Below are 15,877 nucleotides of genomic sequence, written 5' to 3'. Positions count from 1 at the left end.
GGGGGAAAGATGGTCAAGGGGATGCAGCAAATGCAAAGGCCCTGAGGCAGGAGCAGCTTGGTTCACCCCCAAAACCCTTGGGGCCCGTGCAGGCGACGGGAAGGACAAGTGTAAACCCTTTTCCTTGTCCCTGCAGGTGTGTGTGAATGTGAGTCTGCCCATGTTTACACCCTGCAAGCCTGAAGAGTCCCCAGAAACTGAAAGAAGAAGCAAAGCCCTTTCTGTACCCTCCCTGCCCCCTGTCCCGACCGCGACAAAAGCGACTTCCTCTTTCCAGTGCATTTAAGGTGCAGCCTGGAAGTGCCAGGGAGCACTGGAGGCCACCCAGTCATGGGGGACACCTTCATCCGTCACATCGTCCTGCTGGGCTTTGAGAAGCGCTTCGTACCCAGCCAGCACTATGTGAGTAGCTGGTGGAGGGCATCCCGTGGCGGGGGTGGGGATACGGGAGGGACAGCACGGCCACCCTTGCAGTCCCAGGGCTGACCAGCTCCAGTGAGGACTAACGGGGCAGGGTCTTGGGCACCCGGACCCTGGTCTTTGAGCCTGGATCTACCCCTCTGATCCCTGGGAAGACAGTTCCCTTGGACCCTCCCTGGGCCCCAGCCCTTTACTGTCCCCGCGTATGTCCCCAGCCAGGCCCTCAGCCTTAGCCAGGAGTCCTCTTTCTGCTCCCCTGCCATGGTCAGGCAGCCCAGCGCTCTCTCAGGTCCAAGGCCCACTCCTCCAGGAAGCCTTCCCTGACTAGCCCAGCTATCAGAGAGTGGCCCTCCCAGGAGGGAGGCCTGGAAACTAAAGCTCTCTCTCTCCCCAGCTGCCTGTAGTGTCAGTTAGAGTCTTATCCTCTCCAGTAGGGTGACACCACCACAGGGGCCAATAGAGTCCTCCCATCTGTCCCCCAGGAGGCTGGACAAATGCCTGCTCAGACACACAAGTCCACTGGGTCCCCTAATCCCATAGGAAGGCCAGGGAGGAACTACATTTAGGAAATTGAATGAAGCTTGTATGGAACATTTAGTCCTACGTGCCAAGACCTTTCTCTTTTTTATTGTTTTTTGTTTTTTGAGACAGAGTCTTGCTCTGTTGCCCAGGCCAGAGTGCAGTGGCACGAGCTCAGCTTACTGCAACCTCCGCCTTCCAGGTTCAACCGGTTCTCCTGCCTCAGCCTCCGGAGTAGTTGGGATTACAGGTGCCCACCACCACGCCTGGCTAATTTTTGTATTTTTAGTAGAGACGGGGTTTCACCATGTTGGCCAGGCTGGTCTCAAACTCCTGACCTCAAGTGATCCACCCGCCTTGGCCTCCCAAAGTTCTGGGATTACAGGCATGAGCCACCGTACCTGGCCTGTTTTTTTGAAATGAGGTCTGGAGTGCAGTGGTGCGATCATAGTTCACTGCAGCCTCGACCTCCCAGGCCCAAGCGATCCTCCTGCCTCAGCCCCTTGAGTAGCTGGGGCTACAGGCGCATACCACCATGCCTGGCTAGTTTTTAAAATTTTTGTGGAGATGAGGTTTCACTGCATTGTCCAGGCTAATCTTGAACTCCTCGGCTTAAGCAACCCTCTGGTCTCAGGATCCCACAGTGCTAGGATTACAAGCGCGAGCTACCGTGCCTAGTCACTTTTCTCCTTTTCTTTGTAACTTTCAGTTTTGAAATTTCAAATTTACAGAAAGGCTACTGGGTGTCAAAACGGTACCAGTCACTCCAATAGTCTTTCACCCACCTTCATCCACACCTCTCTTTCTGGGGATATTTTCTGAATTATTTGAGAGTGAGTTGAAGCCGTGTTTCTTTACCTCTAAATACTAGTTGTTGGGCATTTCTTAAAATCAAGGCATTCTCTTACATAATCACAACGCACGTGTCAAAATCAGGAAATTAACATGGACAAAACACCATTATCCACCCACAGACTTTACTGAGGTTTCCCCGATTATCCTACTTGTCCTCTGCAGTAAATACTTGTTTCAGGTCTAGGATCCATTCAAGGATCAATGTCATAGCCTTTAACCTTCTTTAATCTGGATCAGTCTTTTTTTTTTTTTTTTTTTTTTTTGACATAGAGTCTCACTCTGTCGCCACACTGGAGTGCAGTGGTGCAATCTTGGCTCACTGCAACCTCCGCCTCCTGGGTTCAAGAGGTTCTCCTGCCTCAGCCTCCCGAGTAGCTGGGAATACAGGTGCCTGCCACCACACCCAGCTCGTAATTTTTGGTAGAGACAGGGTTTTGCCATGTTGATTCTGGATCAGCTTTTTTTTTTTTTTTTTTTTTTAATGAGATGGAGTCTTGCTCTGTCACCCAGGCTGGAGTGCAATGGCACCATCTCCACTCACTGCATCCTCCATCTCCCGGGTTCAAGCAATTCTCGTGCCTCAGCCTCCCGAGTAGCTGGGATTACAGGCATACGCCACCATGCCTGGCTAATTTTTGTATTTTTAGTAGAGACAGGGTTTCACCATGTTGGCCAGGCTGATCTCGAGCTCCTGACCTCAGGTGATCTGCCCGCCTCGACCTCCCAAAGTGCTGAGATTACAGGCGTGAGCCACCATGCCAGCCGGTTCTGAATCGGTCTTAATCAGTCTTTGTCTTTTGCAACTTTGATGTTTTGCAGAGAGCAGGCCAGTTACTTTGTAGAATGTCCCTTAGTTTGGGTTTATCTTCATTAGATTCAGTTTGTGTATCCAGGGCAGTGGATCTTAGATGCGATGCTGTCTTCTTTTTAATTTTTTTGAGAGGGAGTCTCGCTCTGTCACCCAGGCTGGAGTGCAGTGGCACAACCTCAGCTCACTGCAGCCTCCGCCTCCCGGGTTCAAGCAATTCTCCTGTCCCAGCCTCCCAAATAGCTGGGATTACAGGTGTCCATCACCACTCCCGGCTAATTTTTGTGTTTTTAGTAGAGACGGGGTTTCACTATATTGGTCGGGCTGGTCTTGAACTCCTGACCGCAGGTGAGCCACCGGCCTTGGCCTCCCAAAGTGCTGGGATTACAGACGGGAGCCACCATGCCCAGCCTTCCTGCCCCTCCCCTACCCTCCCCTCTCCTCCTGTCCCCTCCCTTCCCTTCCCCTCCCTTCCCCTCCCCTCCCCACCCAAGCTGGAGTGCAGTCGTGCAATCATAGCTCACTAAAGCCTCGACCTCCAAGGCTCAAGCAATTCTCCTGCCTCACCTGGAGCCACAGGTGTGCAGCCAATTTTTGTGTTTTTAGTAGATATGGGGGTCTCGCTATGTTGCCCAGGCTGGTCTCAAACTCCTGGACTCAAGCGATCTTCCCACCTCGGTCCTAAAATGTGCTGGGATTCCAGGTGTGAGCCACCGTGCCCAGCCTAGGTCCTACTTTTATCTCAAATTTACAGATGAGTCCATTTGAGAGAAGCTGACCATCTTGCCCTGGGTCTCAAGGCTGGGGTGTGGCAGCACTTGGCTCCACGTTTGTGCCCTTTCTGCAATCCAGGACAACAGCAAAGATGTTCCTCACCCCAATCCTCTGGGCTTCCTCCGGGGGTAGTGGGATCCTGGGTGCACACAGCAAAGCCTCTTTGGAAGCTGAATGGGGTCCCCCGACTCTGGCTTTCCCCCAGGTGTACATGTTCCTGGTGAAATGGCAGGACCTGTCAGAGAAGGTGGTCTACCGGCGCTTCACCGAGATCTATGAGTTCCATGTGAGTGTGGGGACAGAGGAGGGACAGGGACCCACCGTTCCAGCTCCACCCTTTGGGGAGGACCTTAGCCCAGGTGGTGGGGAAACTGCAGAACCCAGAATCCCCTCCCAGACCACAGTTAAAGGGGATTTATTTATTTATATATATTTTTGTGACAGGGTCTTGCTCTGTCACCCAGGGTCTTGCTCTGTCACCACTCTGAACACCTCATGTTCTCTGATTACAGGCATGAGCCACCATGCTCAGCCTTTTAGGTGGTTTTGAGAGGTATTTAGGTTTGCAGTGCAGGGGCACACTCATAGCTCACTGCAGCCTCAACGTCTGGGGCTCAAGCAATCCTCCTGCCTCAGCCTCCTGAGTAGCTGGGACTGTAGGTGCGCATCACCATGTGTGGCTAAATTTTGTATTTTTTATAAAGATGGGGATCTCACTATGTTGCCCAGGCTGGTCTTGAACTCCAGACCTCAAGTGATCCTCCTTCCTTGGCCTCCCAAAGCTAAAGGGGCATTATAAGAAAAAAACATTTTTCCCCCTGAAACATTTAAGTAGTCTTACTGAAAACAATAAAACACAGAAACACCAGATTCTCATTTTAAAGTAAAACAGACAGGATCTCCCAGAACCTTCCTAGAATGGAACCGTTCTTGTCGCTTTTGAAAAACAAAGCCAAGTTCTAGATCCCAAATTAATGCACCTGCTGGTAAACATTCTCCTTGTGGTTCTCATCCCTATGTTAGTTATTTTCCTAAATTTTACATTTGTACCTTTTTAAGAATGAGTTATCAGTTTTTTATATTTGTTTTTCTTTTGAGATGGGGTCTTGCTCTGTTGCCCAGGCTGGGGTGCAGTGGTGCGATCACGGCTCACTGCAGCCTCAACCTCCAGGGCTGAAGCGATTCTCCCATCTCAGCCTCCCATGTTGAGATCACAGGCGTGCACCACCACACCTGGCTCCTTTTCCTGATTTGTTTTTTGTAGAGATGGGGTTTCGCTATGTTGCCCAGGCTAGTCTCTAATTCCTGGACTCTAGTGAACCTCCCGCCTCAGCCTCCCAAATTGCTAGGATTACAGGTTTGAGCCCCTGCACCTGGCCAACCTGAGTTTTAAGAGGATCCCTCTGGCGACTGGATTGAGGACAGACAAGAGTGGACAGGGGACACAAGGAGGCCATTGTCGTTATCCAGGCCTGGTAGTGGCTAGGGCCAGGAGGATGGGGTTGGTGGGAAGGGGTCAGATCCCAAAGAGATTTGGGGATTGGAAGCAAAAGGATTTGCTGGTGACTTGCACATGTGAGAGAGAGAGGTCAGTGCCTCTGCTAATCAAGGAATCCAGATTGCCACCGAAATTTCTAGGCCCGAGATATTTAGGTAGTGTCTCACTCTGTCACCCAGGTTGGAGTGCAGTGGCGCCATCTCGGCTCACTGTAACCTCCGCCTCCCAGGTTTAAGCGATTCTCCCACCTCAGCCTCCTGAGTAGCTGGGATTACAGGCACGTGCCACCACTCCCGGCTAATTTTTGTATTTTTAGTAGAGACGGGTTTCACCATGTTGGCCAGGCTGGTGTTGAACTCCTGACCTCAAGTGGTCCACCCACGACAGCCTCCCAAAGTGCTGGGATTACAGTTGTGAGCCACCACACTCGGCCTTTTAGGTGGTTTTGAGAGGTATTTAGGTCACTTCCAATCTCGTGCTTTTCCAAGTGTTGTAAACTACAAATATTCCTTCACGTCTTCTTGTCTTTTTAATGTTTAGAAAACCTTAAAAGAAATGTTCCCTATTGAGGCAGGGGCAATCAATGCAGAGAACAGGATCATCCCCCACCTCCCAGGTGAGCACGGGGGCTGAGCCGCCTGTCGGGGGGTGATTGGCGGGGGCTCACCTTCCCTCACAGCCCCTCTCGGGCTTGACCTCCTGTTCTCTGGTGCCAGCTCCCAAGTGGTACGATGGGCAACGGGCCGCCGAGAACCGCCAGGGCACGCTTACCGAGTACTGCAGCATGCTCATGAGCCTGCCCACCAAGATCTCCCGCTGTCCCCACCTCCTCGACTTCTTCAAGGTGCGCCCCGATGACCTCAAGCTCCCCACGGACAACCAGTGAGTGACCTTTTCACCCTGCCAGGCGGGAGAGGGAAGGAGGGGTGGGACTTTCTGTGTTTTGCAGATGAGGAAACCGAGGCTCAGAGAGGGAAAGCCACCTTCCCAGAGCCACACAGCCAGAAAGAGGAGGCGGATTCCACCTCCAGCCCCTGTGACCCCGCCAAGCCTCCACCTTAATCCTTCACACCTCAGGGCACTGGGGGAAGCACTCAGGGCTGGAGGTCCAAAGTCCTGGGTCCTCATCCTGACATTACGGCCACCTGGCCATGGGACCTGGAGCCGGTCACCCCTGCTCTCTGAATGCAGGTTCTCCATTTCTATAATGGGCAGTGAGGATCAGATGAAGCATTGGGTGTCTTGCGGAGCCCCCCAGAAGGATGTGGGGTTGATGCCTCTGCTAAGTGCTGAGCATGTCTGGGGTCTCCTATACCCAGGACCCTGTGTGGAAGGCACCTGAGAGGCTGAGGGAGCTCCAGGCAGGCTGGGGAAGTCCCCTTCTCCTCCCCTCTCTGGTCACTGAAGCTCGAAGTGGGGAGCATGAGGACAGGACGTTACCCCTCGTCAAGGCACCCAGGCTGCCAAGACAGAGACAAGCAGCATTGCTCCGGCCGGCACTTATTGACGCTTGAAGGTGTCCCCTGGTCCAAGGAAGGGCAGTTCTCATCATCCCGGGAGGCGGGGGAAGGATGAACTCTGCAGTGGGGTCCACTCCTCATTGCCTGCTCTCTCAGGGCTCCAGAAGGAGGAAGAGGCCAGGCACAGTGGCTCACACCTATAATCCCAGCACTTTGGAAGGTTGAGGTGGGCAGATCACCTGAGGTTGGGAGTTCGAGACCAGCCTGGCCAACATGGTGAAATCCCATCTCTACCAAAAATATAAAAATTTAGTCAGGCACGGTGGCGTGCGCTTGTAATCCCAGCTACTTGGGAGGCCAAGGCAGGAGAATCGCTTGAACCTGGGAGGCAGAGGTTGCAGTGAGCCGAGATTGTGCCACTGCACTCCAGCCTGGGTGACAGAGCCAGACTCTGTCTAAAAAAAAAAAAAAAAAAAAGAAAAGAAAGAAGATGGCCTGGGAGCCCACAAGAGCATTTTCCAGGCTTAGGGCATCCTTTGGGTCTGCAGAAAGCTATGCAGTGTCCTCCTCATGTCCCTCCCTTGGGCTGCCCAAGCAGATCTGCCCACCCCCGTCACTTCCTGAAGCCCTTCCTCAGCCAGTCCAGTTGCTGTCTTCTCTCCGCAGTGCCCCTTCCCTTCCCCGGGTCCCTCTTCTCTTGGGAAGTTCTTTTGTAGGTCTACCCAGCGCTTCTCCTTCCTCCGTGGGAAGCCAAGGGTCTCACCCAGACTGTTCTCTCCTCAGGACAAAAAAGCCAGAGACATACTTGATGCCCAAAGATAGCAAGAGTACCGCGACAGGTGAGAGGACGGGGGCAGCCAGGGGCGGGGTCACCCTGAGGAGACCCAGAGTGTTCAGGGAAAAAAGCAGGGGCTGGGAGCAGGCTGGGAGGGCTCATAGCTACCCTGCTGAAGAATTGGGTCTTTGGGCCAGGTGCGGTTGCTCATGCCTGTAATCCCAGCACTTTGGGAGGCCGAGGCGGGCGGATCACTTGAGGTCAGGAGTTTGAGAACAGCCTGGCCAACATAGAGAAACCCTGTCTCTACTAAAAATCCAAATTAGCCAGGCGTGGTGGTGGGTGCCTGTAGTCCCAGCCACTTGAGAGGCTGAGGCAGGAGAATTGCTTGAACCCAGAGGACGGAGTTTGCAGTGAGCCGAGATCGTGCCACTGCACTCCACCCTGGGCGACAGAGCCAGGCTCCATCTCAAAAAAAAAAAAAAAAAAAAGAGGAATTGGGTCTTTGGAAGGTCCTTGGAGACTGAAAAGAGCCCTTTGCAGGTGGCAGTGCAGAGACCGGCGCAGACCCTTGCTCTTGGCAGCCGGGGGCGTGTTTATGGCTGAATGCATGAACAGGTTTTGGAGGCCAACGTGGTCTTCAGAGGCGATGCAGGGCTGTGGCAGTTTCTAATACTTATTGCACAGTCACTGCTAATAACAATAATAATAATAATACCTAACATTAATGGAGCGCTTACTCTGTGCCAGCCACTGTTTTGTTTTTGTTGTTTTCAGTGACAGGGTCTCGCTCTGTTGCCCAGGCTGGAGTGAAGTGGTGTGATTATAGCTCACTGCAGCCTCGACCTCCTGGGCTGAAGCGATCCTCCCACCTCAGCCTCCTAAGTAGCTGGGATTACAGGTGTGTGCCACCATGACCAGCTAATTTTTAATTTTTTGGCAGAGATGGGGTCTCACTACATTGCCCAGGCTGGTCTTAAGCTCTTGGCCTCAAGCAACCCTCCTGCCTCAGCCTCCCAAAGTGCTGGGATTACTGACATGAGCCACTGTGCCTGGCTTTTTCTTCTTCTTATAAGGACACGAGGCCCATTGGGTTAGGACCCACTCTAATGACCTCATTTTAACCTAATTACCTCTTGCAAGACCCTATCTCCAAATACACCCACACTGTAAGGTACTGGGTGGTTAGGACTTCAACATATGAATTTTGAGAAGACGGATCTCAGCCAATAACAAACAGCATCAGCACCTCCATGGTTGGATGAAGGGCTGGTCAGAAATGCACACTCAGGTCCCACGGTGGGCCTACTGAACAGGATAGGCATTTTAGCAAAATCCCAGGCATTCGGGTGCACCTTAAAGTTAGGAAAAGGTCAGGCACTGTGGCTCATGCCTGTAATTCCAGCACTTCAGGAGACCGAGGCGGTTGAATCACCTGAGGTCAGGAGTTCGAGACCAGCCTGACCAATATCGTGAAACTCAATCTCTCCTAAAAATACAAAAATTAGCCAGGTGTGGTGGCGGGTGGGCAGGTGCTTGTAGTCCCAGCTACTTGGGAGGCTGAGGCAGGTGAACTGCTTGAACCTGGGAGGTGGAGGTTGCAGTGAGCCAAGATTGCACCACTGCACTCCAGCGACAGAGCAAGACTCTGTCTCAAAAAAAAAAAAAAAAAGTTGGGAAAAGGCCAGGTGCAGTGGCTCCATGCCTGTAATCCCAACACTTTAAGAGGCTGAGGTGGGAGAATCCTTTGAGCCCAGGAGTTCAAGACCAGCCTGGGCATTGTCCCAAGACCTTGTCTTTACAGAAAATTAGCCAGGTGTGGTGGCATATGCTTGTAGTCCCAGCTATTCGGGAGGCTGAGGCAGGGAGATCGCTTGAGCCTAGGAGTCCAGGGCTGTAGTGAGCTGTGATCACGTCACTGTACTCTAGCCTGGGCAACAGAGCAAGACTCTGTCTCCAAAAAAGAAAATAAAGTTGGGAAAGGCTTGCTAACTTCATCAGATGAGAACAAGGACACGTTTGAAGTGTGAGGCCGGAGCCTGGAGAACGCTATGCGCCCAGGAAATGCAGGGCAGCAGAGACTCAGGATGCCAGCGCCTGTTCTGGAGGCCCAGATGGGCCCTGCAGTGCCCACTCACCCTGGCCTTCCTCTGCCCCAGACATCACCGGCCCCATCATCCTGCAGACGTACCGTGCCATTGCCGACTACGAGAAGACCTCGGGCTCCGAGATGGCTCTGTCTGCGGGTGACGTGGTGGAGGTCGTGGAGAAGAGCGAGAGCGGTCAGACCTCCCACCCTACAGGGCTCCTTCCCCTGGTGCTCAGGAACCCACAGCCACAAGCCCCCTGCCAAGGCTTAGGCAGCCTGGCCCCTGGGAGGACTCCGGCTCCGTTAGGGGCCCTGAATGTCTTCCCCACACTGCGGGTCACCCTCTCTCTGAGTGTGCACCCTGTGGTGGCTGTGGGCATCTGTGCATGGCAGGCCGGGGCGGGGCATGTCTGCGTGTTCTGTCTGGATGGGTATGGGACCATCTGCTCATTATGAAGTGGGCTCAGGGCTGTGATTCTGTGAGCATATGTGCATGCATGCATGTGACCTCATTGTCCAGTGTGGTGAAGGTGACATTTCCAAATCTGAGCATTGGACATCAGTGTGTCTGTGTCCCTGTGTCCTCACCATCCCTGATGGCTGCAGGGAGCCGCTGGGCCCTGCCCCTCAGTCACATTCCCACACCTCTGGCACAGGTTGGTGGTTCTGTCAGATGAAAGCAAAGCGAGGCTGGATCCCAGCGTCCTTCCTCGAGCCCCTGGAAAGTCCCGACGAGACGGAAGACCCTGAGCCCAACTATGCAGGTGCCCCCTGCCCTCCGAGGCCATAGGGGTGTGGGAGAAAGGGGCAGGCGGGGCTCAGGGATATTGAGTGACTGCTTTGGAGTCTGGGCTGGTTGCTGGCTTGGCAGAAAAGTCAGGGCTGAGACCTCATCGGCTCTGGCTTGGGGGCTCTGGCAGGTTGCGATGCTCTTGGTCTGGACAGGGAACCAGGAGGAAGGAGCGGACAAGTGGGGAGAGTGAGAGGTCAGTGGTGTCTGTGGGTATGTGGCCAGGTTCAGTGGGAAGCTGAAGGATGAGCAGACCTTAGGCTCAGGAAGGAGGGCTGCCTGGAAGTGGGGGTGTCATCACTGACCAGAAAGGGAAAACTGGCAGTGCCAGGGCGGGATGGGGCCTGCATTGAACTTGAAAAAAACTATAATAGAATTGGTTACCATTTTATTTTATTATTTATTTATTTATTTATTTTACTTTTTTGAGACAGCGTCTCACTCCCTTGCTAAGGCTGGAGTGCGGTGGTGCTATCTCAGCTCACTGCAACCTCTGCCTCCCAGGATCAAGTGTTTCTCCAGCCTCAGCCTCCCCGAGTAGCTGGGATTACAGGCATGCGCCACCATGCCTGGATAATTTTTGTATTTTTAGTTGAGACGGGGTTTCACCACGTTAGCCAGACGGGTCTCAAACTTCTGACCTCAGGTGATCTGCCTGCCTTCGCCTCCCAAAGTGCTGGAATTACAGATGTGAGCCACTGTCCCTGGCCTGGTTACCCACATTTTAAAATGGAGTGATTTCACCCTTTTATGTGGATTTACAGCTTTTTTTTTTTGAGACGAAGTCTGGCTCTGTCACCCAGGCTGGAGTGCAGTGATGCAATCTCAGCTCACTGCAACCTTAGCCTCCTGGGTTCAAGCAATTCTCCTGTCTCAGCCACCCGAGTAGCTGGGATTACAGGCATGCACCACCACGCCAGGCTAATTTTTTGTATTTTTAGTAGAGATGGGGTTTCGCCATGTTGGCCAGGCTGGTCTCGAACTCCTGACCTCAGGTGATCCGCCCGCCTTGGCCTCCCAAAGTGCTAGGATTACAGGTGGGAACCACCTCGCCCAGCCTGTGGCTATTGTTTAAACACTGGGAAGTCCTGCAGCCCCGAGGCCGACAGTTAGCTGCAGCTGAGCAGTTCCCAGTACCACGTAGACGGATGCTCCACCCACCTACTCATGGCTGATCTCTTGTCATAGTTAGGTGTCTGGACAGACCTTCATCATTACGGGATCTCTGGTCCCCAGAGTGGGTGGCAATGAATGGGAGTGGACAAGCTCACCTGGGTGTAGGGGGCAGAGGGCAGAAGTCCAGAGTGTACCCCCAGAGTGGGTGCCAGCAGGAGCTTGCCGAGGGATCTGGGATGGAGCAGGAGGGTGGAGGGAGGAGACCCAGAAGAGGGGTAATTGCGGGCCCTGGGTGGGTCTGGAGTGCCTGGAGGAAGCCCAGGCGCAGAGAGAAGACGGGATGGGTGGCGAGCCCCAGGCTGGGCCAACTTCACACTGTGCTCTGTGCCCCCGCCGTGGACCAGGTGAGCCGTACGTCGCCATCAAGGCCTACAATGCGGTGGAGGGGGACGAGGTGTCCCTGCTCGAGGGTGAAGCTGTTGAGGTCATTCACAAGCTCCTGGACGGCTGGTGGGTCATCAGGTAGGAGGGCCCCTCTCCATCCAGAGCACCCACCTGAGTCAGCCCCAGCCAGGACGGGGTGTTTGGGGATCTGGGGTGACTTGTCTCTGGGACTCTGGGTAAGCCACTGCCCCTCTCTGGGCTTAGTTTCCATCTCAGTAGCAGGGAGGGATGAGCCCACCCTTGCCTGTGTTGTGGGGATCCAATGTCCTTGTCCAAGTGGGTGCATTTCTCCTTTGTGATTTAGGGTCCCTTCCCAACCATCTATTATTCTTCTTTCTCTGGCAACGTGGTGAACTGTTGTATAAATAATTACATTCCTGGCTGGGCGCAGTGGCTCAGGCCTGTAATCCCAGCACTTTGGGAGCCCAAGACAGGACGATCACATGAGGTCAGGAGTTCGAGACCACCCTGGCCAACATGCCAAAACCCTATCTCTACTAAAAATACAAACATGAGCCGGGTGTGGTGGCGGGAGCCTGTCATCCCAGCTACTCGGGAGTCTGAGACAAGAGAATCGCTTGAACCCAAGAGGTGGAGGTTGCAGTGAGCCAAGATCGCGCCATTGCACTCCAGTCTGGGCAACAAGAGCGAAACTCTGTCTCAAAAAAAAAAAAAAAAGATTACATTATTTTTATTTTTATCATCCCTTTATCTTTTAAAGCTTTCTTGCGGTCAGGTGTGGTGTCTCATGCCTGTAATCCCAACACTTTGGGAAGCTGAGGTGGGAGGATCACTCAAGGCTACAAGTTCAAGACCAACCTGGGCAATGTAGGGAGACCTCTGTCTCTACAAAAAAAATTAAAAATTAGCTGGATGTGGTAGCACACACTTGTAGCCCCAGCTACTCAGGAGGCTGAGGTGAAAGGATCACTTGACCCCAGGAGTTGGAGGCTGCAGTGAGCTATGACTGCACCACTGCACTCCAGCCTGGGTGATGGAGCAAGACCCTGTCTCAAAAAAAAATAAAAGCTTCCATTGCAATTCCCATCTGTTTATCCTCCAAATGAATGCAGAAATAATTATCCTTTTTCTGGTTCTGGGGAACACAGAATTCTAGCGGCTTGTGGAGCCATTTTCCTGGAGCCACAGGGCCTCCCAGGTCCTTTCCTGTGTCTTCATTTTTTACAATTTTTTTTTTTTTTTTTTTTTGAGACAGGATCTTGCTCTGACTCCCAGGCTGGAGCACTCATAGCTCACTCAAGCGATCCTCCCTCCTCAGGCTCCCAAGTAGCTGGGACTACAGGTGAGCACCACCACGCCCGGCTAATGTTTTTTTATTTTTTTGTAGGGACAGGGTCTCACTATGCTGCCAAGATTAGTCTTAAACTCCTAGCCTCAAGAGATCCTCCTGCCTTGGCCTCCCAAAGTACTGGCATTACAGGAATGAGCCTCCTTACTGGGCCTTTGCTGGCATCTTCAGAGCCCTAGGTCACAGGGCCAGCCTGGCGCCCTGCCACAAGCTTATCTTAAAGCTAGGACCACAATATGCATACCTGCAGCTGGGCCCTGGGCCAGAGGGCTTTGAGGCAGCATTTCTCAGCCTTTTAGATACACACTCTGTTAACCCCCATCCTGTGTCCCTGATAATCTTCTTGTGATTCTCCCACCAGCCAAGAATTGGGTTTTATGTGAACCTTGTATTATGCAAAGTTTTGTTTTGGTTTTTTTACTCCCAAATATAATATTGAGAATAGAAAGAAAGTCTTTTCAACAAATGGTGCTGGAACAGATGGATTTCCATACTGAAAAAAAAAAAAAAAAAGCAAAAAACAACCCTAGACCCCTGCCTCACACTGTACACACGTTTACTTCAGATGGATCACGGGTTTATCCCAGAGTAAAACCTGAAACTAAAAACCATTTGGGGCCAGACGGGGAGCTCACGCCTGTAATCCCAGCACTTTGGGAGGCTGAGGCAGATGGATCACTTCAGGTCATGGGTTCAAGACCAGCCATGACCAACATGGTGAAATCCCGTCTCTACTAAAAAACTACAAAATTAACCAAGTGTGGTGGTGCATGCCTGTAATCCCAGCTACTTGGGAAGCTGAGGCAGGAGAATTGCTTGAACTCGGGAAGCAGAGGTTGCAATGAGCCGACATCATGCCATTGCACTCCAGCCTAGGCAACAAGAGCAAAACTCTGTCTTGGGGTTGGGCGGGGGAAAAGCATTTGGAAGAAAGCATAGAATTTGGTGGCTTGGAGGTAGGCAAAGGTTCGTAGGAGACAGAAGGCAGTTAACATAAAAAAACTGGCAAATATAATCTGCCAATGTCTTCTTTTTTCTTTAATTTTTTTGGGAGGTAGTGATAGGGGTCTTGCTATGTTGCCCAGGCTGATCTCGAACTCCTGGCCTTAAGCGATCCTCCCACCTAGATCCCTCAAAGTACTGGGATTACAGGCGTGAGCGACCGTGCCCTGCCCATTCTTGCCAATGTCTTATAGCAAATACCTGTCCCCTGCGGTGACCTGGATCTGCTAACCCCCACCACTGCCTAGACTGTGGAAGGATTGCTAGAAGGGTCTCAGTTGCACAGACCAGGAAACTGAGGTCCACAGAGGCAGGTGTCCGGTTGTTTGCAACCTCTCAGCCTGTCCTAACCCCAATTGTTCAGAGAGAGCCCTGAAACCCCCTCCTCTGAGCGCCCCCGGGTGACTGCCCCAGCCTCAAGGGCTGCCTCTGTTGCAGGAAAGACGATGTCACAGGCTACTTCCCGTCCATGTACCTGCAAAAGTCGGGGCAAGACGTGTCCCAGGCCCAACGCCAGATCAAGCGGGGGGCGCCGCCCCGCAGGTGAGCGGGGGTCCCCGGGGCTGGGCGGGGTCGAGGGGGGCGCACCACGGGTTCGCTCTGTCTAGGCCGTAGCTTGGCAGTGCCGGGGCAGGGGCTCTCAGCCTGGGAGGAGAGGCAGGACCCTCACCGGGGAAAGGGGCTGGACGCGCCTGGCCGCGGTGTGGGGCTGGCACGGGGGCGGAAGGAAAGCGGCGATGCCCGGGGGCTTTGGGGATGGGCAATCCAGGGGGGCTCCCCGGGAGGGGGGCAGACCGAAGGCTGGTGAGGGGCGTGGAAAACCGCCCGGACTCTGCTGCAGGCTAAGGGTCCGTGTCGTGACGAGGGCAGCCGCCTCTTGTCCTGCCCGGGTCGTGCAGACTACCGGCCCCCTGCTGCCCCCCACTTCCTCGGACCAGGGGTGCCCATCCGAGTCCCTGGGGGCAGGGGCGCGCTCGGGCTTTGACGACGCCCCGTCCCGCTGGGCCAGGTCGTCCATCCGCAACGCGCACAGCATCCACCAGCGGTCGCGGAAGCGCCTCAGCCAGGACGCCTATCGCCGCAACAGCGTCCGTTTTCTGCAGGAGCGACGCCGCCAGGCACGGCCGGGACCGCAGAGCCCCGGGAGCCTGCTCGGTGAGTGCAGCGGGAGAGGGCAGGAGGGGCAAGCCCTAGGGGCAAAGTCAGCGGGAGAGGCGGGGCCAGAGGCAGGGCTAGAGAGTAGCGGGGCGGGACCAGAGGGCGGAGTCAGAGGGAGAGGCGGGGACTGGAGGCGGGGCAAGAGGAGGAGCGAGAGCTAGGGGGGCGGAGCGATCCCTAAGAGGCGGAGTCAGAGGGAGAGGCACAAGCGGGAGGCGAGGCCAGAGCGCGGAGCAGGAGTTAGAGAACGCGGCGGGGCGGGGCCAGAGAGCGCTGTGGGCGGGGCCAGTGTGTGGGGCGGGGCGTCTGACTCGGCCCCGCTCTTTGCCGGCAGAGGAGGAGCGGCAGACGCAGCGCTCTAAACCGCAGCCAGCGGTGCCCCCGCGGCCGAGCGCCGACCTCATCCTGAACCGCTGCAGCGAGAGCACCAAGAGGAAGCTGGCGTCTGCCGTCTGAGGCTGGAGCGCAGTCCCCAGCTAGCGTCTCGGCCCTTCCCGCCCCGTGCCTGTGTATAGGTGTTCTATAGAGCCTGGTGTCTGGACGCCGAGGGCAGCCCCGGCCCCTATCCAGCGCGGCTCCCGCCACCCTCAATAAATGTTGCTTGGAGTGGACCGAGGCTCTGCAGGGATGCAGGGAGGGCCGGGCTCCGCCCCAGGTTTATTTCTAAGTTGAGGACAGGAGGTTGTGAGTTCTGCTTGGGGGAAGTTGCAAGAGCCAAGGTCTGGTTGCATGTTGCCCTGGTCTTGGCCAAGAACAGGTTTGCACAAGGCCAAGTTCAAGAGGAACTCCCGGTTTCCTGCTGACCGTTTGGTCAGAAACCACCTGCTTGGACTCTGGCGGAAGAGTCCTGAAGATGGGTG

General features: G+C 54.2%; 1 protein-coding gene across 1 annotated transcript; it reads left to right on the top strand.

Annotated features, from left to right (window-relative positions):
- The first annotated feature begins 273 nt into the window (after positions 1-273).
- On the top strand, positions 274-15,697 carry NCF1 (neutrophil cytosolic factor 1). Its single transcript, XM_054496612.2, has 11 exons — positions 274-402; positions 3,582-3,662; positions 5,415-5,490; positions 5,591-5,756; positions 7,118-7,173; positions 9,269-9,391; positions 9,855-9,962; positions 11,509-11,626; positions 14,298-14,402; positions 14,869-15,014; positions 15,352-15,697. The coding sequence occupies exons 1-11, from the start codon at positions 331-333 to the stop codon at positions 15,471-15,473; spliced, it is 1,173 nt and encodes a 390-aa protein (XP_054352587.1). The 5' UTR covers positions 274-330; the 3' UTR covers positions 15,474-15,697.
- Positions 15,698-15,877: the final 180 nt, after the last annotated feature.

The sequence above is a fragment of the Pongo pygmaeus genome, chromosome 6 (genome assembly GCF_028885625.2).
Source record: "Pongo pygmaeus isolate AG05252 chromosome 6, NHGRI_mPonPyg2-v2.0_pri, whole genome shotgun sequence".
NCBI classification, from domain to species: Eukaryota; Metazoa; Chordata; class Mammalia; order Primates; family Hominidae; genus Pongo; species Pongo pygmaeus.
The sequence above is the reverse complement of the archived record's forward strand: the minus strand, read 5'-3'. Positions and strand labels throughout refer to the sequence as shown.

Excerpts from the sequence above, each read along its gene's own strand:
- NCF1 (XM_054496612.2), top strand. The coding sequence starts at position 331 with ATGGGGGACACCTTCATCCGTCACATCGTCCTGCTGGGCTTTGAGAAG. Across the intron at positions 5,757-7,117 it reads AAGCTCCCCACGGACAACCA|GACAAAAAAGCCAGAGACAT; the intron begins GTGAGTGACCTT and ends TTCTCTCCTCAG. Across the intron at positions 14,403-14,868 it reads CGGGGGGCGCCGCCCCGCAG|GTCGTCCATCCGCAACGCGC; the intron begins GTGAGCGGGGGT and ends CCGCTGGGCCAG.